A 27,151-nucleotide genomic window follows, 5' to 3' on the forward strand; every position below is an offset into this window, starting at 1 on the left:
TATGTAATTAATGAAATACATTTCCTAGGTGAATGGAACTTACCCTACTAATAAATCTCCAACGCTTTTTTTTGTACAGTTTTTTTCAATATTTGTTCTTAGGGGTATAACTGATAGAAAATGTTAATTTCAATTTCGAAAGTGCCTTTAACTACAATAAGCAATCTGAAAGTTCGGGTATTTAGAACAACATGTTTTTGCTAAGAAGGCAGATAAGCATTTCCAATTTAACACAGGAAAAAGTTTCTACTTTAATTCAGTAAAATACATTTTCCTTAAAAGGTGTTCTTTACAAAGATTGAAACCTGACGGTGCGGCGGTAATTAGACTGTCAAATTATTAGGCCAAAGCGGTTTGGTGCAATAGTTTTGTCTGTAAGTCCTCTACCTTCTCGAGAACGACGAAGGTAAAGTTGTATAGTAGAAGGAGTGAGGGTGATGTATGGTACTTTGTTAATAGTGTAAGGGTGTTTCTCTGTATTTGTTCTAAATCTGTATTATACGGTAGTATGAGGGCATTGTGTTGTGGTTTACTTTTTTTCAATAGAAGGTACGAGTGAGTTATTCTAGGGGGTCCAATGGCAATTCGCAACCATTTTACTTGTTTGTTCCGACTATATATTGATTTAATTTAGGAAGCGATGTCACGTCTAAGATTACCTTTCCCAATTGTGACTCAGTACTTTCCTACTCCTGTTGTCAGTTGCCATTGTATTTCCTTATATCTTGAAGTTGATATTTCTTATTCCGATTTCATTTTGGGTCTATTAAGGATGCCATTTCAGAGTTTTTGCAGACTTTAATTTTTTGGGGTTATTTAGCGCATGGTAATAGAAAAGTCAGCAGTAGTTGGTATAGAAAACGGTTCCTTTCATTGAGACTTTTAATTAGAATACCATGAAAGATAAAATCAAGGAATATGCTACCTACTGCAAAATTCCAGGACTGTATGACCATTCCCCTAGAAGTACTTCAAGTGGATCCGGACGGACAAAACGAAAACAATAACACATTTTTCGTTTTCTTAAAAAATGTGCTAAAAAGGGCGGACAGATGGTAGAGGTTTTCATGGATTTAAAGGCAGTGTTTGAAATAGTGTAAAGGGAAAAAATATGGAAAATGATGGAAGAAAATAGACAAAAAGTTTAAGGACAGAATCAAGGAATTATATGAAGAGACGCTAATGAGAGTAAGGATAGGAAGGAAAAAGTCTAAAGTGTTCTGCGCATATAAAAGAGTGAGAAAGAGATGTCCACGTACACCAACCGTAATTTCTACAAAAGAGATACGAAAAAAGTTTTAAAGTTAAAGTGGAGGGATCGTAATAGGAAGAAGACATAATTATGGTCCCTGGCATACGCGGACGACACAGTGATAATGGCAACAGAGGTAGAACAGATGAAGGAAATGATGGGAAGAATATAAAAGTATTGGGAAAGAAAGGGAATGGAGTTAAATGTCGGAAAATCGAAGATGGTGAGATTTGGAAAAGAGGGGGGGGGGGGGGGGAGAGAAAACGGAGAATGGAAATGGAGGGAGAAAAAAGTAGAGGAAGTAAGAGAAGAATATACTTAGGGTAGGTACCAAATGCAACGAAATAATGGGGAAATGCTAAAATTGCGGGAAGTTCGTCCTGGAAATTTAACAATGCAATTAGTTGAATAAAAAAATTGAACTTTAATCAGCGGAAAAATTACATAAAACATAAATTATGTTATTATTTTACAACTCAACTGCAGTAGAGTCAGGCAATCGGTTACTGGCGAATAATCTAAAACAGAATTCTTCCTTATTTAATTTCTCGGCTTCTGGTCATCATAAAAAACTGGGACCACTTTAAAAATCAAGTTAATTAAGCGCGCTTCATTTGAGTATAGGTTTCCTGCAACACATCTGAGTAGCTACCGGTATTTCTGCTCACGCAAATGGCCGCACTGAAATTTCTAAATTCGATAGCCGAGTAATGCCTATTGTTATAGGGAATTTCGGGTCAATCGCAAAAGGTTTGCGATAATGAAATAAACTGCACGACCTTGCAGTTTTAATGCTCGTTATCGCTTAACATTGGGAAACTAAAATCGGTTATCAATGAACGAAGAGAAATGAAATCTTACAATGTTAATTTTCTCTCGCCTTCCAAAGGACGAGGCTTTTAGAGGCTGCGAGTTATTAAAATATTTCTTATCAGCGGCTAAAACGGCTCTACAATTTAAAACATTACTTTTACCTTCTATTTTTCACTGCTAGAAATAGGTCCCAAACTGCAATCACTCGTAAGGAAGAGCCTATTTGAGTTCGTCGAAGTACCGGCTGTTGATTAAGCTTCCATTAATATAATTCTGATATAATTCCTGTGCGAAAACGAGTGCTTCGTTGCAAAATAAGGGAACTAAGATAAAAGGAGGTAGTGGAAATGGAACAGGCGTGGGAGAAAGGAGTTTCAAAAATGAGTTTAGAGCAAGAAAAACATTGTTGATGCAATGGCGAGAGGGGTGCTTATGTACGGAACGGAGATATGGGAGTTGAAGGAATGGGGTGAACAAAGAGATTACCAATGACTATGGGTCTAAACGGAAAGGCACCAAGTTACGTATTAGAGGAGGAAACAAAAATGGAGATTAAAACACACATACATTTTAGTTTTATGTATTTGATTCGTTGTAAAAATTTGCCAAACGGTATTATTAACAAATATTGATTGATTGTAATAGGGGATGAAATTATGGTCCTGTATCTACTATGATTCACTGTCCCAAAGGTAGTCGATGGAATAAAGAAAAAGGGAGAAGCGCCGCCGATAAAGTTCAAGGTTTGTCAGTCGAGACAAAAGGTGATTGCTACGGCCTTTTGGGATTGTGAGGGCATTCTTTTATTGACTTAAAGAACGCAACGCAACAGCCTAACTGCATAAATTAATACGGAGTCTATCCAAAAACAACTTTGACCTAATCAGGAACATTCAAAATACCAAAAATGGTAGTTCTTCAAACAGATTCAAATAAAAATCATACCATGTAGATTGATGTAAACTGTAGAGGGAGAAATAAGTAATTGGAAGCTTGAGTTTACCTCACTATCGTTTTAAAAATGGTGAGATTTTGGTTAGTAATGCTTCTTAAACCTTGTTTTCAACTACAGTTTGTCAGTGGCCAAATCTATAGCTACTCAGGGTGACAATTTGAAAACTTACCACCCCCCATATCTTAGTAAATAAACGAGATATTTAAAAAAATCAAAATCCATAGTTGGCGACGCACCCCCTCCAACCCCCTGCGCCCCAGCCACCCCAACTTTTAAATCTTAAATAGTGACCCGCCATGTGTGATACGTCGTTGGAAAGCTCTGAAAAAATGCTTTCCAACCATACCAAATAGCATTACATTTAGGTTAGTAATTATCGTGCAAATCAAAAAATAAACTAATATGATACATTTGAAATCTGTCGTATTTAAAACGCAACCGGCGAACATAGACGAACTAAGACAGACAATAATTCAAGAATGTCGAAATATTGCAAAACCAACATTTGAAAAGGTTCGACAAGAGTTTGAGAATAGTTTATAACTGGCGATCAAAAATGAGTTGCTGTCGAGTCGGCTTTGGAAGTTCAAGTTAAATACGATTTTCCATGTTTATTTTTTGATTTGCACGATAATTACTAACCCAAATGTTATTTGGTATGGTTGGAAAGCATTTTTTCAGAGCTTTCCAACGACGTATCACACATGGGGGGTCACTATTTAAGATTTAAAAGTTGGGGTGGCTGGGGCGGAGGGGGTTGGAGGGGGTGCGTCGCCAACTATGTCATTGTGATTCCCTCTCCGAATTACCGAAACGAATTTTGATTTTTTTAAATATCTCGTTTATTTACTAAGATATGGGGGGTGGTAAGTTTTCAAATTGTCGCCCTGTATACCACAGCTCACGCGTCCGCCATTTTGGAGCCTACTGCTTGCAAAACGTTGCATGTTCTGGGTGCAGTATCTTATCATTTAAAGAAAAACCATGGATTACTTTAACGTTTATTAATGCATTTTTACACATTAACTAATTTTTCTGTGCACAGATTTAGACTGTCAGTGGGCTCCAAAATGGTTGACGAGTCTGCTACCTTAATCAAGTACTGTAGTCAAATCGCATACGTCATCAAGCATCCATGGCAACGTCCCACATTGATCAAACAATTGTTATTTACATACTGTATAGGTACGAAACGCGCACTAAAGATATACCTCAATGGGTAAGAAAAAGAAGAAATCTAAAAATGCAAAAAATGGGGACAAAGGTAAAGCCAAGAAAGCTCGCAAAGGAGGTGGCGGTGGTGGAGGTGGAAGATCGAAAAGTGCGAGGTATACCGTTGACATTTTTAACGAAGCTGCAATGGAGAACGCCTACGCGACGTGCCACAATGTACAGGATTTATTAAAATTTCGTGGCTTTCCTTGGCCCGATGCGCAAAAAAAGAAGAAGAAGGGGAAAAAGTAATCTTAAGTTAGTGGAAATGCAATGGGTTTGTAAAATCGTAACAATGCTACAGAAAATAAAGTAGATAATTACCTTTTGCGTTATCATTGACACTATTGGAGTAAGTATATACCTACCTATGTAACCGTAGTATACATCCAAGTAAGTATTATTAAAGGAATGATATCAAAAAAATAATAAATGATAAGAATAATATATGTACCTAACGCTATTTTTAAGCAAAACGAGTGCACTACACATTACTATAATTCAAACATCGTATAAATATGTTTTCTTTATTTAAGAAATTTTACTAAAAGCAGAAATTTTTAGAAACATGTAAGGATTTAAACAAATAACTATTTATATGTATCGTTTCCATGCAATAGAGTAAAGCCTTATTTGAGCAACGATAGTATTCGGAAATTTAAAAATATCGGTTGCAATAACATACCTACTTAACCTTTCACTTGACATTTATGAAAAACCTTTACCAACACCAGTGCAAATAATCAGACTAAACGGTAAAATTTCCAATTGATCCACGTTCAGTAGCAGAAGAGAGTTCAAATTGTATGATTATAACTAAGTAAGAAGAAGCTGCACCAACAATCTGAAAAAGATTTATACTTCACTTGCACGCAACTGGTGGAACTGTTTTGTTAGACGGGCCCTTGATATCAACACTCAACAGTCAATAATATTTAAAGTAAAATAAATTAGTACCACTTGAACTTGTGTAGCTATGGTAAACTTTTAATTTTCTCAAGACCGTGTAAGGCTGGGACAAATTGTGTTTCGGCATGATTTCAAAGGATGTGGGATGTGTTGTTACCACTGCATTCTTGAGGAGAGGCAAAGTCATATTATAAAAAGAGCCATAAGGTATACTCGCATAGAAAGTAGTACACCATTCTTAATCAACATGATACGTAGTCAAATAAACGGTAAATAATTTCGTCAGTAAAATACGGTTGCATGATTGTCGCGAGGATAATTATATACATTCTAACAAAACCGTACCTTATTCGAAAGATTCACACTGGGGTCTGGGCCCATACTTACGGCATACAACAAAGTTTGATCCAATGGAAAGAATCCGCATATGTTAAAGTCAACGTTGTGGTGTGCCAGTTCCATTGATAAACACGATATCTGTAAAAAAAAAGTTCTGTTGGAGCATTTGATGGCAAAGCTTCAGATTATGAGGTGGGTGCTCCGACATCAACTAGAAAACCTAATAGCTGGTAGCTGGTAGTAGGAAAAAAGAATATCCAGACCTACTCCCATCCTGCTCATTCTTTGCTAAAAGTCATAATCGCCAAAGTTCTATATTCAATAGAGTCGTTAAATCCCAAAAAGACACAAAACCTTCCCCATACTAATTTAATAGAACAATTGTAAAAACAGTGACTAGTTTCGACCAACGGTCATCTTCTGACTATAATATCTGTTACAGATTTATGAAATTTACCAGGATTAAAGTAATTTCATAAATCCGTATCATATATTATAGCCAAAAGATGACCGTACAATTGTAAATTAAATTAGTATGGGGAAGGTTTTGTGTCTTTTTGGGATTTAACGACTCTATTATATACAACCCCATTTTGAGTTAATTCACACCATGGATATCTCCGATTCATTCTATATTCAATCCAAAAGCTCGTCGCGCCAGCAACTAAAGCTCAGAATATGTCGCTTTTTAACCAGTCCTCGTGGTTGCACTAATTCTGCCGTTGTTTAGCAGCTTCTTACGACACACAGTGCATTCTGTGGTAGGGTTATTCTTCCCCGATCCTACATCGGTGAAACATAAAACGAATATTCTACGAAACGGTGAAAGAAAAACACAAATACAGTGCTGCCTATAACTTTGTACCTACGTCTACTACAGAGTGAACTAGTACCTTTTACTACTTACAAAGATAATAATACACCTACTTACATGTATTTGAATCGCTCGCCGGTTAGGGAAGAAATTTGATGGAGGTATATTGTCGTGAATTAAAACACTTGTTTTTCTTGCCTGAAAAGAGTAATTTGGGAAATTTTATTTACGTAGGTACATTGGATTAAATGGGAATCGTTTTGTAATTTAGTGTCCTGATTAAAAGATCCCTTAAAATTCGAGTCCGAATAGACCCTTGAGAACCTAAATCTATCACAAGTTGAGTTGACAATATTCGTACTATACACCAATGTTTAAAACCACATTCGAAGTTGACTACTATCGGAGTAAAATGTAGAAGTCCGCTGGCTTTAAACGGTTATCAAAAAAAAACTACCCAACCGATTTTTATCAAATAAAGCGTACTATAATCGTCAACTATTTCTAGGTTTCTGTACGTAATGTCATATTTCTTGTTAAATTTGGGAAAATGTGATAGTGAAATATGTACGGGAAAGCGCGCTTTTTCAATGAAAGTATACGAACTCAGAACTTTAGGATTTAATTACAAAAAAAGTATTCACTCAAATGGGATAATGTTTACGTATGTGATAGAATACACCTTTAACTATACGTCGTTACATTTTTATGCATTTCTGTATAATTACGCAAACGTTACAGCGATAAAATGACAGATGCTTTTATTCGCTTATTATAAGCTACACTTTAAAAAGTTTTGTTCATATCGATAAAGGACAATTCCAAATGATATGATCACGAAATAGAATCAATGACAAAAAAATGTGAAGGGCTGCAGGAATTAATATATTTTGAACGAAAGAGATAAACGCAACACCTCGAGCGGAGTTGGGGGGAAGGTCATTTAATCGCAAAGTTGTACCTTGCAGCAACGTTTCGTATAAAGCGGCACACACGCTAAGTACACGGTTAAGTAATATAGCATGAAATTGTTATTCTGTATTAATCAGTCAACTCATATACATTCATTATCATCATTATCGCTATGTTCTTCGAGATCATCTTCATCAAAGTCGATAACTGCGTCATCACTATCCTCGTCGTTGAGATTTATTACCAAAGGTTCTATGGCGACATCTATTAAATTCTCTTTTTCTCGGTACATATCTTCTACTTTCTTGGCATGGTGAACACAATTAGCCCAAACGCTTTTTGGCACATCTTCCAATGTTGCTTTGCAGAGGTCTAATACGTCTTTAATTTTGAATGTTGTGTTTAGCTTTGCAACTTTATTTTTGACATACGCCCATATCAATTCAATGGGGTTGAACTCACAATGGGCTACTGGAAGCCATAGACGCTTCACTTTATCCTGTCGAACATCGTTTACCACTTTCTCCAGAAAATACTGTTTTTTGTAATTGTACATGCGAGATAATTGCAAAAGTGAAGGCCTTGTCATTTGATCGAATGTATCGAAGTGTTCTGGTACCTGAACTTTTCGCTTATTTAACCATTCAATTATGTCTGCTTTTCTCCATGCAGTTGTTGGGTTTCGAAATTCAGGATTCAACATTGTACGGTAAGGTGCTTGATCAAGTACAATAACTGACTTATCGGGCATCACCCCCAAGACATATCGTAACCATTCCTCAAAATGCTGTTTATTCATTTCGTCATGATAATCTGCTGACCCTTTCTTCCCAATGAAGCATTTGCTACATCCTGGTAAAAAACCGTTTTCGTTGCCGATGTCAAGTATAATGATCCGTTGCCCAGCTCCAGAAGGTCGTTTGATTCCACCCCTGTACCCATTGATTTCTTGAATGGTTCCTCGATATTGGTTAAAGCTGTCGCGGTTTTCCGGGGTTATATATTCCACCCAACCAAATTTTTTTGAATGGTTTGCGCCACACCATGTTTCGTCTGTAAAAAATAGATTCCAACCCGTTTCTCTATATCTTTTGATGGCGTATAGATATTCGGCTCTTTTAGCAGCTATTGCATTCACTTCCATTAAAATAGGCCTGTTCTCCAATTTGCGATAGATAAAATTTATATCTTTTACCCATTTTTTTACTGTGGTGCTGCACACTTGCGGAAAATCTGGACACTCGTCTTTCAGTCGTTGATAGAGTTCGGCTATGGTTGGAAACCGTTTTTCCATATAAAAATTTAATATTTGTCGTCTTATAACGCCCTTCATAAAATCATCGATCTCTATTTTAGGTCTACCACTTTTTGGTTTTGGTCCTGAAACTATACCACTGATACTTGCTTCATTGGACACCCTTGAACTGTTTTTTCGCTAATTCCCAAGCATTGCGCAGTTCGTTTTGTTACTTGATTGAGCCGAACTCGATCTACACCATTCATTTTTTCTTCTTCGAAGAACCTTTTTACCTTCACAACAATCTTTTTAAACTCCACGGACACATAACGAGGCATTTTATTATTTATTATAGATATAGTGGTACGTCGTCACAACTAAACTGTTAATGTAGTTCTGGATGAGCAATGGGCCTTTATATATTTGAATGTAAGAAAATATTATGAACCACAATCCATTTTTCTGGTTTTGAATAATATATATGTTTATCAAACATGTGTTCCTGTAGGTACCCACGAAAGAATAATAATGACAATTTACATTACATTGGCCATGGCCATCTGTGGTTATTGTATTGTAACGCTCCAGTTAAACAAAACATGTTTGCCGCACATCACACATGAAAACCGCAGGTTATTATTCATCTTGTTTCGTACGTAGAGTATTGGCTAATTTACACAAAAACAAACATCCACAAGTTGTTTTCAGACAATATGTACGCATTTATGACGTTTGCTATTTTATTCATCTTATAAAAAAAGAATGAAGTCGTTTCCTTCAATAATAGCTGCGTTGCAATGTTTTTGCTTTTCCGCTAATTACGCAAAAAGGGAACAAGATATTTCCATAATTTTTTCTACAATAGCTACAGCAAGAATTGGGTTATGTAATACCCGAAATGTATGAATTTTCGTGGAAAAATAAACTATTTATGGACCTGTACATCGCGACAAATCACGCATTTTAGAGTACTTTTTTGTGAGGAAAATTCGATAACGTAAAAAGTCCCGGCAGCAAAAATTTACAATTTACGTATGTTAACAACAACTTACCAATTCATACGTTCCAAAAATTTCATTAATATCGGCTCCAGCGATTTTGAGATTTGAGCCTTCAAAGTGAGCGGACTCTACATTTTACTCCGATTAGAAGAGGCATAAAATACTAACGCACCGTCTCAACACATTCCTCATACCAACGACAAGAAAACGGTTAACTTATATTTAGCAAATTTGAAATGAAGATTTTAAGTAGTACCTATTAATATTTTTAGCGCATTTGTGAAAAAAATACGCTATTATATTCGTTATGGCTGGCTGGCCGGCAGGGTGAGATCTCAGCAACTACAATAGTTAGAGACTTCAAATTTTCACTAAAAGCTTTCTGCTATAGTGTAGATGTGCAGGCTCTAGTCTATTTTGTGTTAGATTACTCGTGAGATCGATAATTTTAAACGTCGCTAATCAAACACTGACTTGTATTATTAAAAATGCGCTTTAATCATGCATATGCTGATTTACAACTTGTTTCTATACTCCTATAGGTACTTTAATTGATATATGAAACATTTGCCACCTATTTCGATACAGATTTTCAGTTTACGACCAATATCACGGGATAACGACGCATAGTTTACGAAAATCAAAGTTACCATACCAAAGATAGATCTAAAATTTATTAGTTTTGACAGCTGCAGGGCATAGCGAATTTGTGTTTTCTCTCAATTCCCATACAAACGTAACCGTAAGATTTCATTCGGCGGTTTTTAAATTTGACAGTCGTCCTCCGCCCTGCGCATGCTTTAATAAGGTGCCTGACTTCACTACCTGCACGCAATAAAAATATCAAATTTTGAACCGCTTTTGAACCCAGTGTGGAATCACCTCCTTATAGCTCATCATAGTCATAGAAAAAATAGTGTATGAAACTTGCATTTAATGGCTATTTAGACACTCATATTTCATGCTCGTGTCTTAATAGCGCTCATTACATAATATACTATTTGAAGATTTGTTACGCCACTGGCAAAAATAAAATATGTTAAACAAACAAACGCACCAGGCTCTAGCTCAAAATTAATTTTATAGTTTTTACCTGGAGATCTTCTATCTTTCGGGTCGGTAAATTAATCTACGACTATATAACACAATCAATATGACAGATTTAGCATGAATACTTTGAATGTCATTAGTCATTACGGTTTTCATAATAGCACTAGTGTTCTTATGAATTAAAAGCACGGAAATGATAATTATCACTATTTTCTACGGCGAACATCAGTATTGACAAACGCGATTACCATGACATTTGGCATCCACTATTGTTCTTCTAGTATAAAAACATTCACGTTAATCATCGGAGTTAGCCGCCCACTGCAAAACTGATCGCTCCGTTGACTTGAACTTCAAAAAGTCAAGAATCAACGATACTGACGTGATGCTACATGCGAATGATTTAAATTTTGATCACCCTTCTACAGGGTGTTTTAAAATTAACGATCAAGTCTAATAACTGCGAACCTTCAAAAGTTGATTTTTTCAAATGAAACCTGTTTTATTTTTTTGCACTTTCAAATGTGGAAAAAAATGTACGTCGATCACATATTACATTCCCAATACCTATCTGTTATGGTTTTCGTTTTATTTAAGTTATCGAATGCTTTGATGTGATTTAACAAGATAATTCGGGGATTTTACGTTTATATTAGTCGAGCAGCCACCGTTTGTTTTTAGCGCATTTTTGCAAATTTATTTGTAAAAAGGTAGCTTTGACTGGCTGGCTAGCTGGCTAGCTGGCAATAAATGCGAGCCCGTAGAAGAACGCTTGTAAAAAAATTATCAAAGTCCTCGTTTGAGATCGAAGGGACTTTAGCGCATTTTTGTGTGGCAGATCAGTATTAGCCACTTTCGACTCAACCATCAATAACAGATCTTGTCGAAGGCTACTACATTCACTAACCGCTTCCCACTTTCCGCGTGCACCAGCAATTCGCTTTTAAAGATTTGACTCCACCATCAGTAAGATCGTGTCGGGGGCTACCACATTCCCTTTGACGGTACCCACTTCCGACGTTCCGTTCACCGCAATTCGCGTTTGAAGATTTGACTCCACCATCAGGAAGATCGTGTCGGGGGCTACCACATTTCCTTTGACGGTACCCCCTTCCGACGTCCCGTTCACCCGCAATTCGCGATTGAAGATTTGACTCCACCATCAGTGAAGATCGTGTCGGGGGTACCACATTCCCTTTGACGGTACCCCCTTCCGACGTCCCGTTCACCCGCAATTCGCGTTTGAAGATTTGACTCCACCATCAGTGAGATCGTGTCGCGGGCTACCACATTCTCTTTTACGGTACCCACTTCCGACGTCCCGTTCACTCGCAATTCACTTCTATTGGCGACACGAGAAAGAGAGACAGCGATTCGAGATTTACGAAACGTTAAACCGCGTGAGTTCGCAACGGAAGGTAAAAGGCGCCCGAAGTTGACTACTTCTCGAAGACGCGCGCGCGCGCCTCGCAAAAGGTCGTTAATTTCGCCCCTATGACAAAAAACAAAATTCCGCCACGCAGGAGTTGTGCGCGTTTACAACATCTTTCCGACGACACCAATTTCAAAAGAATCGGACCAAAACTGTAGTAGAAGATAGGAAAAAACTGAAAAACCTTCACGTTAGTATACTACGCTCGAGGATGACGCCCAGATGTCGCCAACCCCACATCATGTAGCCATGTCCCTAAGGTTGACAAATTTCACGGCCCTGTAGATACACGTACACCCGTTGCCTTTCTACAAGAGTTCTTCTACGCGCCCACATTTGCTGCCAGCCAGCCAGCCAGCCAGCCAGCCAGCCAGCCAGCCAGCCAGTGAGATTAAAAGCTACTTTTTACAAAAAAAATTTTTTGCAAAAATGCGCTAAAAAGGGTGCTAACGTTACTTAATTTGGCTGGCCCCAGTCTGAGTGCAACAAGTGGAAGGTTTATAAAGGCATCGTTGATCTTTTGATGTGGTCTTTAATGAAAAATTGACTCGCTGTCCGTATCGTAAAATAGTTTCTACAGAGATCGGTCAGCGCAAAATTTAATACCGGTATAATGCCTGTTTGAAATTTGACCGAGCTTACTGGTGGGTATTATGCGAGTTTAGAGAAGGAATTTGCATCTGTTTTCGTGCCGGAAATTTCGAGTATACGAAAACCACTAATAATGAAGGCGCGTTAGGCTGAAAACTAAAGCGTTTTGTGTAACGCTACCTAATGAGCAACAAGTCACAGTTAGGGCGCAGATGAGTCTGGGGTTCGATCCGGGAAACGCTTTCGAGCTGTCTGGGATTCAAGACTACCTTGCTACAACTACCCTTAACCCAGACCCGACATTGGCCTGGACCAATCGGTGGCTAGGTCGTGTTTGACGTCACAATGCGTGCGTCTGTCCCGCCAACTTTAGAAAGCGCCGAGACGCACACTTACCATCCGATCATGGGACTAGTGAGAAGTCCTGCTCCATCTCTCCTTCCTAGTGAGGAATCTAATAACTCGAATATATATAGTGATTCTGGTGAGTGTTTTCTCAATTTACTTGTCTGATGTGAAGTTTAGAAATTAAAACTGTTGCGCTCAGTGCAGTTTGATAAAGTTTTAATTACCGACTTTGCCGATAGTAATAAAGCTCAAGTAAGTTTTCTTTAAAGTTACGCACAGAAAATACCCCGCACAGCTGGAAAGCTCATTACCGCCTGTTTAATTAAAACTTATAAAACTCTCCTCAATTTCAACTTTTCTCCTATAATATCCTCTCTCATTCCTTATAATGGAATATTGTCCATTAATTAATTAATTAAGCAGTGACTGTTACGCAAACTTTAGCTATTCATAATTCCAGGTTACTTTGGGAAGTTTTCCGATTTTTAACTCAAAAGCGCATTGCATACATTTTTCAGCAGGAATGTTGTTGTTGGCTCAACTTTCGAGCTTTCATTATTTCATATAACCAGAAAAACGCGAAAGTTCTTAATTTTAATTCCTTGCAAAACATATTTTTTGGTTTACTGTCTTTAACTATAACATCGTTTAGCCCGCAGTGATTTTAATTTAGACGCTTTTAATTGTACTACGTGTCTTTATGCCATTTAAGCCCCTTTATACAATCTGTAATCGCACTGCTTAGGTGCCATTAAATTATTGTAACGCAAACGTTTCCACAATTAAAAGATTTTGTACAGTATGTCGCTGGATTGTTTGTGCAAGAGGGTGAAAGTGTGTTCGAAAAAACTGCGAATACAAAAAAGTCCTGCATTACTTCAAGCTCAGGAATCACAGTTTCTTAAAGAACGTTTTTCTTTATTTTGTGACGAAAATTTTGTCAAAGTCCACTATATTAAATTGATTACAGTAGCAGTTGCAATGTGACAATACTTCAGGTGCGTTTCATTACGTAAAATGTCGAGGTTTATTTCAATAACAATGTGAATATGCATATTTCTTTGTGTTAACGTTTCGCGACATTTCCTTATTTCGTTAGCAGAATTCTGAGACCGTTATGAGAAGAAATTAATATTTATTGGATATTGGTAAAGGAAAACCTTATTTACCAAAGAGCAAAAAGGGATTAAAAATTGTGGCACTTGAGTAGTTCGAAATAATGCAGGACTTTTTTCGAAAACGCAAAAACAAAGCTTCTGTTTCTCTTGCACAAACACTCTAGAAACTAGAAAATTTGACAATTACTAAAATATCTATTATGTCTTATAGTTATCTCTATTTTATCCGACTATTGCTGGTAACGGAAGGAGGGGGAGGGGGGGGGGTATATACTTGAAACTTTGTTTTTAGGACCAATCCTTTGACTCATAAATTGCTACTTATACAAAGTTGCTATGCATTTAACGAGACGAACGGCATCAAATAAGTTGCCTAGCAAACGTTGAAGCATGTATTACTCTGTCTGCACTGAATAAATCTTTAGGTATTTAGTCTCTTGCACGGAAGTTACGAATATAAACAACAGACCTGAAATTAAAATTTGTTGTCTTGGACGAGGTATGCAAAAGCTATATCGAAAGGTACCTAAAATTAGTATACAACCGTTATCAAATTGGATTTTCTTACCCTGTCGTCAAGGTGAGCCAAATCATACCCGTAGTCACAATTTCGACGTCCGAATAGACAAAAACTTGCTCTTGGAAACACTGTTAAGAAACGGTTTTCATATGCTAGGAGCTAGGCCTATTTTTATAAGCACCGACTGCGTTTGGCCGCTTTGGTCTATCCGTTGTTTCAAAGAGTAGCTCCCAGTCTCACTATAAAATAAAAGCAATAAAATGAAAATAAAAAAGTAACGTGGCATGCAAGCAATTTCAGGGAAAGACTCAATTTACCAACATATCTACTGTATTAAGAAAATATGGAAAACAAATATGGATTAGAAGAAAAATTCATCCTCGAATTAGGAGATTACGTTTTTCTATATTGCACGGTTTACCAATTATACCACCTATTTGTAAAGTGAATGCAATTACGTCTAAAATGACATGTGTTTATCGATTTTCCTTATTTAAATTTTAGGGGTTTTTCTAGAGAGTAACCGAATTTCATTGGAAACTTGAAACCTTTTTTGCGCATCTCCTATAAAATGCGCTATTGTGGCCACTTTGTCCGTCCGTCTGTCCGTCCATCTTTATCTTAAGAGCTATTTATTGTTTTCCTTTTTTTGCTATTTAGTTGGTTATAGCGTCGAGGCTTGCACCAAGGAAGGAATTTTTTCTACATTTATTACTAAAAATTAACAAAAAATCAATATTGTCATATACCATAATTTTTTTACACCTTTGCCCTTTATTAACGATCCTCGACATAGTTTATAATTTTGTATTGTTTATTTGTCTGTCTGTATGTTGTCTGTCTGTCCGTTTGTGTACCTGTCCGTCTGTCTGTTTATCCGTGTGCACGATAACTTTGTTTAAAAGCGTCGGATCACTTTGAAAATTGGTATTGGTACACATGTTCTTAAGGATAAGAAACTTCGCGCCCAAAAACTGACCAAACCCAGCGTTGGTAAGTATACGCAATCCATTTCGAATAAAAGTGAAACTAATACCAAATTAAGAAAATTTGTTTTACAAGCGATGCTGATTAGTCTGGCGTATAATTCTTTGACCCCTTTCTCTTCAAGATTAGAAGGCGCCACGATCATTTCCCCCAGAAACCTGAGTTATGAGGAGTTACCTACTCAGTAAGGAGCTGTTTAATAAAAATTTATTAATTTATTTATTGTTCCTCTTTGTTCTGGGTGCTCAACAGGCTTTCGCCCAATTACAGAGTGACGCGCATTATGCTCTTTAGAGTAATATAAAATTATGATTTGCCGAATTTTCTCTGACAAAATATACTCTTAGGGTAACTATACAATATACATGCTTCAAAGCATTAATGGGACGCCCAAATTACACCTGGTTACCTATCCAAATAAAATGACAATTTATTGAAATTTTCTTCAAATTTCATTATTTTTTTTCGTATATTACTTCTTGTATATTGTTTTAGTTTATTACTAGAATCAAATACGGCTGGTGCCTGCAATAATAAACATTCCGTAGCGTAAAAGTAGTTTTGAGGATAGACTATTTTTTCGGACAAAGACTGTCAATGTGGAAATGCGCTTTCTTATTTTAAAGAGAACAACCTGTATTTTATTGAATTTTCGAAATCTACATGAAAATCTACGTCGTTTGATACCACATTTCCCAATGCCCAGCATCAAAGGTTTTAAAGTTATTCAAGATTTTTTCAACATTTTTGATTTCAGGGCCCCCTAAGAAAATTATGCACAACGGTCTCAATTTTAGAAAATCTAAAATAAAGCGAAAATCATAACAGATAGGTATAAGGAATCTAATAATTCATCGATGTTTCATTTGGAGTTATTAAAATTATTGACCATTAGTTTTAAAACTAGAAGGGAGATCAAAACTTAAATCACTCTAATGCAGCACCAATATTTTTGATTTTGGAAGCCTTCTTGAAATTCAAGTCAACGGAGTCATACGTACAGAGCCCTAATGAAAAGCAGTCAAACGTCAAAATTTTGAAAAATATTGAATAAAGCTGAATTCACATGAATACGAAATCCGACGATACGGTCATCCAGGGAGATCAGCAGGGAACTTAACCTTCTTACCGTAACCGGCATGTATATATTTGAAATATGTAAACTTATTTTTAATAGTCAGGAGAAATTAAAAACAAATAGAGATGTGCAATTGTGCACTCTTATAATTTACACAATAATAATCAGTTCAGAACAGAATTGGCCAGATCTAAAATAGGACAAATTCTCCACTAGTTTCGGGAATTAAAATTTTCAACCATTTACCTCATAATATAAGAACCTGCCTTACCTGGAATAAATTTAAAAAGAAATTGTACAAGTATCTAGTCAATGGGTGTTTCTATAACATATACAAGAATTTTGTATATGCTCCAATATTTAATTGTTTGTTTGTTACCTAAATGTTATATTGACTTGTTCCATACAAATGTTATTTGTCGAAGGAATTAAATAAAAATGAAATGAAATAAAATGAAAGATACTCAGCATTTTTTCAGTTGAAGCTGTATGGATCGGTTAACTTCGCGCCAATTAACGGTGCCGGTATTCCGCAAAAAAACACAAGAAACTACCACCAGTTTTTCAACGCTAAGGGTAGGATTAATGTTTTTTTTTCTATAAACAAAGCTATATTTGTTTTGCATACTGCATACTACATTTCTCACATTTGAGCTATAGGTACACTATACCCCATGATCACATTGCATTTATATGAACACTGTGACAGGTTCCTTTAGCGCAGATAAAATTTTGAGGAAAAAACGTTATGAATGGAATATATTTCCATGCGTTTCTAATTTGGATATGCAAAACGGATTACAATTTCTGTGTAGAGAATTTTCTCTTAACGGTAACCTTCTCGTCGTGTTCTGCGTATTGATTTCTTTCAATTTCATCTCCGGCGATGATAAACAAAACTAAGTAAAAAGACGACAGTAAAAAAACGGTCTCTACCAAAACACGTAGGTACCTATGCTTATAACCCAATAATAATTCAATTTCGTGCAAGGTGTTTGAAAAGGCCTGCAGGCATTGAAAATCTGCAAAAAATGTACTGTTTTTTGTTGCTACATTTATTTTTGAACGATAAACAAAATTTTCATTTTGCACACGATCAAACACTCTTTGAAACTTCAGTAAATTATGCATTACTTACACTTTTTTCATTGAGATGCTCACCCTTATCTAATTAATTAATTATTAATAAATTGACTTCCTTTCGAGGAACCCGTCTAATTAGCGACAGATTTATTTACAAAACTCAATTACATTCTACCAAATGAAATGTTGTGTTTCTCATTACCAATTAAAATAATTTTCCAATTATATTTTCCGAACCGTTCCTGTAAATATCTATCTATTTAATGTAGCTTAATATAGATGGCTTTGTTTAGAAACAATTTTGCACCAAAACAACATCCAGATCGTAGCTTTCTGTCATTCCTGTTCTATTTTTGAGTAAACTGAAAATGTTGCATATCTGAATCATTTTTCACAAATGCAGAATTCGGATAATAAAATACTTAGTCTGTGTTATTCCGCGTTTCAATATTTCTAGAAATTTATTACTGCAGAATCGGGCCAATTTTCTGCTGCAATAATTAAACATAAAAGGTTTTCAGATCGTGAGATCAGAGGTGCAATTAAAAATATTGGCGCGCATTGAAATTGGTAAACATGAGATAAACCTCGGAAGCAAGTTTTTCATTTATAAAAATAATGTTCTATACAGTTATAACGTTAAAAAGGGTCTCTCCACTAAATGTCAAAGTGCCAGATGTGCATCTAGCGTTGTTTTTAAAGCGTTAACCTAATTCTCTTCAAAACTAACCTTGACATCCAAATTCTCGTTACGTTTCAAAATGACTATTCATGAATGACTCCCACGCAGAGCCGTTGAAGCGTGGGCTCTTTCAGTTATCTGCGAAACCGTGCTCCCTTTTCGTTTATATAATGAAAATTGTTTCTACTACACCCCTAAGCGTACGATACGATTTAGTACACCAATATTGCGTTGATCCTAAACGTAAAATGAGGACTGGCCCATTTTATTATATTTTCACAAATGAGAAGATGTTAAAGTTAAATTTATCTATACTTTAGATACCCGATTTCCAACCAGCATCATATGAGTATAAAGCTTTTGTGGTGAATAATAATAATTTTGCGCTTCAAGTACGTATTTGTGGTGAGATACATATTACCTGTGGTTTAGTAAAATTTATTGGTGCTTATAGTAATTGTATACATTTAACAGTAATTACGGAATTAACGAGGGAGAGAACCAATCAGAGAATAGCGCAGCTCAGTGCGCGATTAATTAAAAATATGTAATACACTACAATTGTATCATTCTGTGGCCTGTAATTGGCACTGGATTTATTTAACAATCAGCACCGAGATGAAAATGTTGTACGCCTTTTAATTTGGATATCAAAATTTTTCGTTGAGCGCCAACTTAATACTAGAACATTGCAATGAAATTAATTTTTTGCAAATTTATTGAAATCGACTTTCACGGATTCATTGCCTACCTGCCTCCTTATTCAATACATATTTTTGTATCATAGAGTAAAAACATAAATTCCGGCCAGCATGAAATGAAATTATGTACCTAGTTTAATTGTAGTAAGAAAATGAATGGAGAAACTACTCTTCTTTTTACTTCTTTTTACATTTGCTGTTTCATAAACAATATCAATTCAAACGTAAATCTTGCATGGTATTTTAAAGTGTATCTCCGGTCATTGCGTCCTGTCACGGTCGCCACTAATATTGAATCGCCGAGAGCTCACCCAATTCTAAGAAAAAAGACGCGTTTTTCCGTTTTCAGAAAGAACGAACTTTCGGATATCACCAATGTGTACGTTGTACCACTAAGGGCGCTTTTCAACATCGAGCAGTGACCCCATAAGGTTCTAATTCCGATAGGTAGGCTAAATACTACCCTTTCGGAGAATCATTAATCCATAAACTTTTCTAAAATGGTTTACATATAGCGTTATACGGCTCTTATGACAGCGGTGCGTGAAATAAATGGCATAAGAAAAGCATGGGGCTTCACACCGGTTCGTGAAATGAAGCTTTACACATTTTTATCGATGTGTGACGTTAGTAACACACACGAGAGTAGAAAAAAATGTGATAACCCCAAACTTAAATTCCTACAAAACTGGCTAGAAGTATGTCCTTTGTTCAGTGCATTCCAATACTGTATGGGCCAGATATACGAAGCCCAATTTCATCATAACTTGGGCTACCACGCCCTTCGTAATAAAAATTCTTATACTTTTGCTGTCTAAAATAAAGTACACATTTAGTAGCAATTTGTGAATTTAATAGGCTTCGTAAAGCATCCAGAGATCATGCGGTAAAACAGAAATACTCCCATTTTTCTTCAAGTCCTTTGAAAATCACGCGGCATAATACATATTCGATTTTGAATGACATTTATAGGACTACACTCAGCATTTTTAAAGGTTTAAAGGCCTGATGTCAATCACACGAGAAGAGAGCGTACGACTCTTAGAGGTAGTATGATAAATGTACACATTTCATTTTACAACAAAAATCGATATACCCTTGAAATCCATTATTCTTGATGAAATATTCAGTATTTTGCCAGCGAAAATAGGGTAGTCATATTTTTAACGTTAAATGATCACTGCCACAGTAACAAAATAAGAAGATGAAGTGATAAATAGGATAATCAATTTTGTTTAAAAGAGTATTTCAGATATCTCATACATGAAAGGAATTGCTGAGATGATTAAGCGTTTATCGTTAACACTTTGTACGTAATTTCAACGTAACAATTTTACCGGGTTTGTTCCCTTTTTTTTCCACCGCGCCACAAAAATTACGGAATTTTTTAACTGTCAACAGAAAGAATGAGCGTGTTTGTCTTTTTTGTCACATTGCCAGATCAGAATTGCCCTAAATGGAAGCTTTATTTTAACGTCGGAATTTAAAATTGCGGTATGTGCTTCGTCGAATTTTATAATTGCTAAATAATACAGGACCGTTTAATACGTGATAAGTGATCAGGGAACTCTACATTTTGGTGCACCTTAGAAATGGAGAGTAAAAGAGCTTTTTGCAAGACGCGTCCTTAGAAAATTAAGAAAAAGCAAAAATATTGCAATTATATTATATCCACAGTACGGATCTCAAAATTTAATATTCCACAGAGCTTTGAAGGCAGAAGGTTGTTCATGAATTAGTTTACACACAACTTCAACTTTGGAATTTTCATCGCTTTAAATTTAATTATCGAGGTTAGACACTGGAACATAGAAACATTTACTTTTACATGTATCAGAGTGAGCTTAATTTCATCAGTATAGCGAACTGCCTTCTATAGAAAAGGTGAATTTTATTATAGAAATTGTTTTGTTTACTTCACGAAACCCTCTGTTTTAAAGTTCCCTTAAATTGCAAATCAGAGGCGAAACTCGCCTGCGGACTACGAATTTTTAGCACGTGTTCTTTTTCAAACAGATACAAACCTTGAATAGAAAATTAATTAAACGTTTTTAATAGGCCCTTGAATTTCACGATAATTATTCAAAAAAATTTTAGGTTACATAACAGAGATTATATATTGCCTTTATTAAACGCACTCGGATGGCTAATTATCACCGTCGCTGTTTACCTTTCGCGGTGGTTGACGACAAGCTTGACAATTGATTAAAATTCGCTTCGTTATATAATCATCATCTAATTTAGCTAGTTATACGCTTTAATTCGATTACGTCTGGCATTTTTTAAAAGGCCCCTTACATAAGGGTGAACTGGCTAGGCGAGGCAAGGTGAAATCTATACATAATTAAGCACAGATGCGAATAAAATAAATATTAAAGAATTCTGTACTCCAAAATCAGTTACAGTATGTAGCTTTTAGCGCATTTTTGGAAAAAAATATATATTTGTTATGGCTTGCTGGCCGTCCGATTGAGATCTCGGCGATTACAATAGCTATAGAGACTTCAAATTTTCACTAAAAGCTTTCTGATATAGTGTAGATGTGCAGATTTTAGTCTATTTTGAGGTAGATACTCGTGAGATCGCCAAATTAACTAATTTTATTTGAATTTTATAAAGAAAGCTAGTGAAAGTACTATTTTTTCAAAATCAAAATTTCTATATCCGCAAAAGTTACCTTTTGTAATTACTAGTATTACTGTGCGAATTTTCGGATTTCTGCGATGACTTCTTTGGTTGCTAAAATGACCTTTTAATATCACCCAGATTCATAAACATTTTATCTTATAAATGCGTTAAACGCAATCATCTATATCAAAAACTATACCGGAAGAGCATATTGTACTGTTGTCGGAAGCAGAGGTGGATCATTTACTCCAGGTTCCGGTAATTCGACAAGTAATTAAAAGTAATATTTCAGAATTCTTAGAACAAAACACTGACTTTTCTTCATTACAAGCTGTTGTATGTTATAGTACCTACTGTAGTCAATGCTGGCGTCAAAAATGGAATACTAAAGACAAATTGAAGTTTCTCTAGGACGATCATTACAATGGTTTGTTTGCTAGTTGCACGTAATTTGGTATTTGGACGGCAACACTATTGGGCGTAAAAGCTACTGTAGCGAAATTGAAAAACAACTTAAAAGCTATGAAAGAATGTCTATCAAAAGGTTTGAAAAAATTGAAATTGAATTCCCTGCAATTACCCTGGAAGAACTGATCAAAAGTATCTGTATGAAATTTGCACTGCAATGTCTATTGTACATATTTCCGTAAGTCTGTCGCAGAGGGGACCAGAGAAATTAAATCATGGCATGTGGCATTCACCGGTGTTACATGTGTCGATGGAACACGGGCCCGGAGGTCCAAGGGTCCCGGTCGGTTTAGTAATTTTTTACAATAAAACTGAAGAAAAATATTCCGTAAATAAACATTTTTAAAATGAAAAGTTGAACTCTTTGTGCGAATGAATACACCAAAAAAAGAAAGGTTACTATAATTCATAATTGCCTTACTTCGGGATCGTATATCGTCTTTACTTTAGTTACAATAATATTACAGTCAGCACAACGTCCCCTGCAATCCCCACTGCCAAAAACGTGGATTTTATATTTTAAAATTACATAATGTGTAACACAATTCCATCCCTAAATGTAATACCCTTAGAGTGAGAGTGGAAACCCCTAAAATTTTAAATAAGAGGTAGAGGCTTATAGTATATCAGTTGAAAGGTCTTTTAATTCTCTATTCAACGATGTTGTCATATGCTGGCCGATACTCCAAATCTAAGAGAATTAGGCTTAAGAAGACTGTTAAAATGTAGAAAAAATAAACAATTATTGGAGTTCAAAGTACGTGAGTTGAGAGTACCTTTATTAAAAATTCAAGCTATAGACTATATTGACTTGATTGATTGGCAGTCAGTTACGGTTAGTCAGCCTCCACTTACAGTATTGATTTTCGACGGTAGTTTAAAGGAATGATCTCAGAAGTTCCAAGTGAGAGTTCCCATGCCATTCACAAGCTATAGAACGTTGCGTCAAATTATCCGCTGAAGCATCAACTGCGCTCTGCCGTTTTGATGCACGTGATGGCTATATAAGGTCTAAAATAGCGTCTAGAACCGCACTACCAGTCTCTGAAACAAAAAATCAATATTTAAAAGTTTTAAACCAATAAAAAAATATGAGCATCTAAGGTGGACGGTGGGCGGGTGGAACTCGATGTGCGGCCATCTCCCCATGGTGAGTTCTGGATTATTTTCTTTTTAAAAAATAAATTAAATATCATTTTGAAGGAAATAAGCGTAGAGCTGCATACAATTTTGGCACAATTTACATGTTGTTTTAGAGCCAATTGTGCAGCCAAAGATAAAGTCAAACCCACATTTTTCGAAGTAAAGGCAACTTTTCTATATACAGGGTGGTGACTTGCGTAACGCATCATAGGGATTTCAATGTAAAATTCATAACATGCGATTATTGGCTCCCCAAATTATTTTAGAGCAAAAATGTATTAAGGTTTTTTGTAGAAAAAAATTTTTCACGTCAATAAACCGTATTAGTTTTCAATTTTTTGCATAATAAAGACGGAAAATTGGAAAATAAAACCCGCATCTTTTTCAAGAATCTGCGATGCCATGGAATTTTCTAAAACAAAAAGATATCCACTTATCAATTAGCAGCAGTTCGAAATGGATTTTATGATCGACTTGGTTAGGTACTGTATTGTAGTTAATGGTGACTTATTCGAACATTTATTGTAAATTGTTATATTAGGAAACCGTTTTTAGTAATTTGGTCTTTCTTTCTGTTGAATTCGCTGTTCTAAATATAATACTTTTTGATAGAATTTGATTTGTTTTATAGCAGACATTCCATGGCATGACGGATATTGGCGTAGTTTTTGTATTATAAAATTCCATGGCATCACAGATTATTGAAAAAGATGGGGTCTTATTTTTCCAATTTTCCGTCTTTATTATGCAAAAAATTGAAAACTAATACAGTTGATTGACGTAAAAAAATTTTTTCTACAAAAAACCTTAATACATTTTTGCTCTAAAGGAATTTGGGGAGCCAATAATGGCACGTTATGAATTTTACATTAAAATCCCTATGATGCGTGACGCAAGTCACCACCCTGTATAGGCGTCCCCATTTCTAAAAACAAATTGATCATTTTCTCTTCGCCCTAATGCATATGCTTGTTTTTGTATTGGAGCAGATAAGTAATTAAGTCATTTAGGGTAGTAGTGAGTAGAGACATACTGCCTGCGAATGCCTGAAGTAAGGTTCGAACTTTCGTTATCAGGAGGCTAGAGACACCTCTACGACGAAATTTACGCGAAGCGCTTCTGAACAGGCCAGCTTAAAAGAAATTGAATTGTACAACAGACCTGTTAAAATTAAAAAAGGTATGTTTACCAGAAACAGGTCACCAAGTTTGTTTGAAACAGGTCACCAAGTTTATTTGACAGACTCAGATCTTTTTAAAAAGAAATAGGTTTGCGTAATATTAAAACATCCGCATAAACGATTTGAAGAATTTAAAGCATTTGAGAAAGTAGCGTTAGGTGAAAAAGATCGGAAGTTAATGAAACTTTGGGATGTTGTTTATGGATGGCATTTTCTCAAGTTGTCGACCTCGTGGACCCTGCTCGAAAAGAGAAGGAGGGGGAAAACTGCAAAATTTGATAGCTGCGGTTTTTTCCTCATTAACTTTTTATAATCGTTATGGCTGGCTGTCTGGCTGACTGTCCGACTGAGATTTCAGCAATTGCAATAGCTCGAGTGTAGGTGTGCAAGCGCTAGTCCATTTTGAGTTTGATCTGTATTATCAAAAATGCGTTTTCATCATGCGTATGGTGATTTACAACTTGTTTAATATGTTGTTTTCTTTGCGTCCTACGGAAAAAGCTTCCCTATTCTTGTTTGTAGAGCGTCAAATTTTCAATAGTTTTAACTAATCAAACATATGATAATTATCGGGGATCGGCCCCGCCCTTAGTTGGCACTCCAGTCTATTATTTTCAGTAAAGGACCAATTACAAGTCTACGAAGGAGACGATTTTGTTCAATTTACAAGAAAATATACAACGTAATGATTTGAAAAAAGACAGCTTCTTAGTATATGCTGTAATAACCTAGCAATCCGGGCCAGAGTATTCTTGTTGCGAAATTTCAAGTATTAAAACGTAATAAAAATATTCTTGGAAGTTGAGAAGTAGGCACTTTTTCTTTTATTAAATTCCTTAAAGTCCCCAGAAACCGTACACACAATAAATGCAAATATCACATTTAGAATTACAAACTGTATCGATCGTGTTCATATCGTTTTTATATTAGTACCTAATGCAATTGCATCCCCGTCAACCAGAAAATAAATAAGTCTGCATAAACCTGTTGCGTTTATTGTACTTGTAGAGTTTCGGAGCAACAGTTGGAATCGTGTTTGAAGGTCACGCCTGAAATTGATTTTCCGTTTTCCCGGCTCTTCTCTCTGCGTAATAATATAACAAAAAATGCGAGTTAATTTCACCTCCATTATTGGAAGCTCATAAGCAAAAATAATTTGTAAATGTATAAATATTGAATGAGGGTTAAAAGTTCAAGGGCGGTGTTTAACAAGAAAACTTCCTGGTCGTATGCTATCCCGGATAACCTACACTTCTCGAATTGTAAACGCGATGAAAAGGGTTTTACAAATGCAAACTATTTATTTTGTAGGGACGGCGACGCAATTCAACGTTTTGTAAAGGAGAGAGATCCGCGGATAAGGTCTTCTTTTTATTCCAGATATTGATTGTTTAAATTTTCTGCAAGTCAAATAAAAAATAACCGGCCCTAGGGGTTATTGTTAACCATGTCTTTAAAATGGCCCTTTAACCGAATTTCCGACACAATTTTCATGCAGAGTTGTATCATGCGTTACGAATATATTTATGCCAACATTGCAAATTTATAGAATTTATTGTCCTGCACCGAATATTAAAACAAGCATTGGCAAACTCGCAAATGTTCATGCCTTTTTATGATCAAAATATTAAAAGAAACAAACTTTGTGACAGTGGTGCTCTTTGATTTTTTGTCGTGCGATAAAATTGCGCGTATTCCAAACTCCCAAACTCTTGAGTGTGTACGACTAGTTACTCTAAATTAACTACTTCACCTATACATTTTTCTAGAATATTGTACAACTACATCCTTTTGTTACAATCGCAATTTTTACATGTAGGTAGCTATCATTTTATTACTCGTACAATTTCCACTTTGTTCAGCGTGCCCCTTTCTTGTGCCTCACTGGTTATTATACTGAATTGAGGCAAAGTTACAAATTTTACGGGCGAATGTCTAAATAAAAACCCTTGTGGCTCAATTTTGTATCACCCAAATAATTTAATTTACAATAAAGTAATACAAGTGGTTGGATTAGAGAAGACTAAGGACACTTTTTTGAAAATTCAATTTTTGTCTGCTAATCGTGAAACTTTATCGTTTGATTTCTCTATGATTAAAATGAAATGGTCACATGGTTTTGACAAAAGTGCCTATAATTTTCACCATTTTCGAGTGAGAAATGAGCAAGAAATTATTATTAATTAAAAATGCTAAATAGGCATTAAATATATGAAGTTGAACATCATAAAGCAAAAATAAACTGTTCAGGTCAATATAGACAACGAGCGACCAACACAGACGGACGGACACAAAGTCCAAATAACCAAAATTTTATCAGTTAGTTCCTTTATCTGTTACTGGGAACAGAACTGGAAAATACGAAACCGTTCGCGAGTTATCATGTATCCAGACGGACGCACGGACAGAAAGTCCGAAATCATGAACAAGCTCTGGGTCGCTCGTTAATAAGTCATTTCATCATTAAATTAAACACATTTTTTATAAAATAATGTCATATTCAAATTCTGCTTATAAACGATTTCGTTTAATTGTTTGTAAAAAGAATTCAAGTGGCATATTCTAAAATTTCCAAGTTGTATAATGTGTACTAGGATTGAAGTAGCGTAGTAAAAACGAAATTGAGTACAGATCAGTGAAGGTAAAGGGATTAAATGAGAAAAAGGTTTCCGCCATAAGGAATTAACTTTAGCGCATT

At 35.7% G+C, this 27,151-nt stretch overlaps 2 protein-coding genes and 1 long non-coding RNA gene across 5 annotated transcripts in view; 1 reads left to right on the forward strand and 2 right to left on the reverse strand.

Annotated features, from left to right (window-relative positions):
• The window catches only part of LOC116168260 (synaptotagmin-10-like), a 120,784-nt gene that overhangs the window by 28,589 nt on the left and 65,044 nt on the right, over positions 1-27,151 (forward strand). The window contains exon 1 of one of the 3 annotated variants that reach the window (XM_031483978.1): positions 12,922-13,001. The exons of 1 other annotated variant lie outside the window; for it this stretch is intronic. In XM_031483978.1, the coding sequence (XP_031339838.1) occupies positions 12,923-13,001 (79 nt within the window). In that variant the 5' untranslated portion in view covers position 12,922. Of the gene's footprint in view, positions 1-12,921; positions 13,118-27,151 lie in introns of those variants that run through there. One more of the 3 variants, XM_031483979.1, reaches the window with a different exon arrangement.
• Positions 7,349-8,500, reverse strand: LOC116169109. The gene has a single exon (XM_031485136.1). The coding sequence runs from the start codon at positions 8,498-8,500 to the stop codon at positions 7,349-7,351; it is 1,152 nt and encodes a 383-aa protein (XP_031340996.1).
• Positions 14,310-23,170, reverse strand: LOC116168265. Its single transcript, XR_004144739.1, has 3 exons — positions 22,986-23,170; positions 14,552-14,742; positions 14,310-14,493 (listed from the first exon to the last, which is right to left on the reverse strand). It is a non-coding gene; the product is annotated as an uncharacterized LOC116168265 (long non-coding RNA).

This window comes from Photinus pyralis, unplaced genomic scaffold (genome assembly GCF_008802855.1).
Source record: "Photinus pyralis isolate 1611_PpyrPB1 unplaced genomic scaffold, Ppyr1.3 Ppyr1.4_LG4, whole genome shotgun sequence".
Lineage (NCBI taxonomy): Eukaryota > Metazoa > Arthropoda > Insecta > Coleoptera > Lampyridae > Photinus > Photinus pyralis.

Bases quoted from the DNA above. Each gene is read 5' to 3' on its own strand.
- LOC116169109 (XM_031485136.1), bottom strand. From the start codon at position 8,500: ATGGAAAAACGGTTTCCAACCATAGCCGAACTCTATCAACGACTGAAA.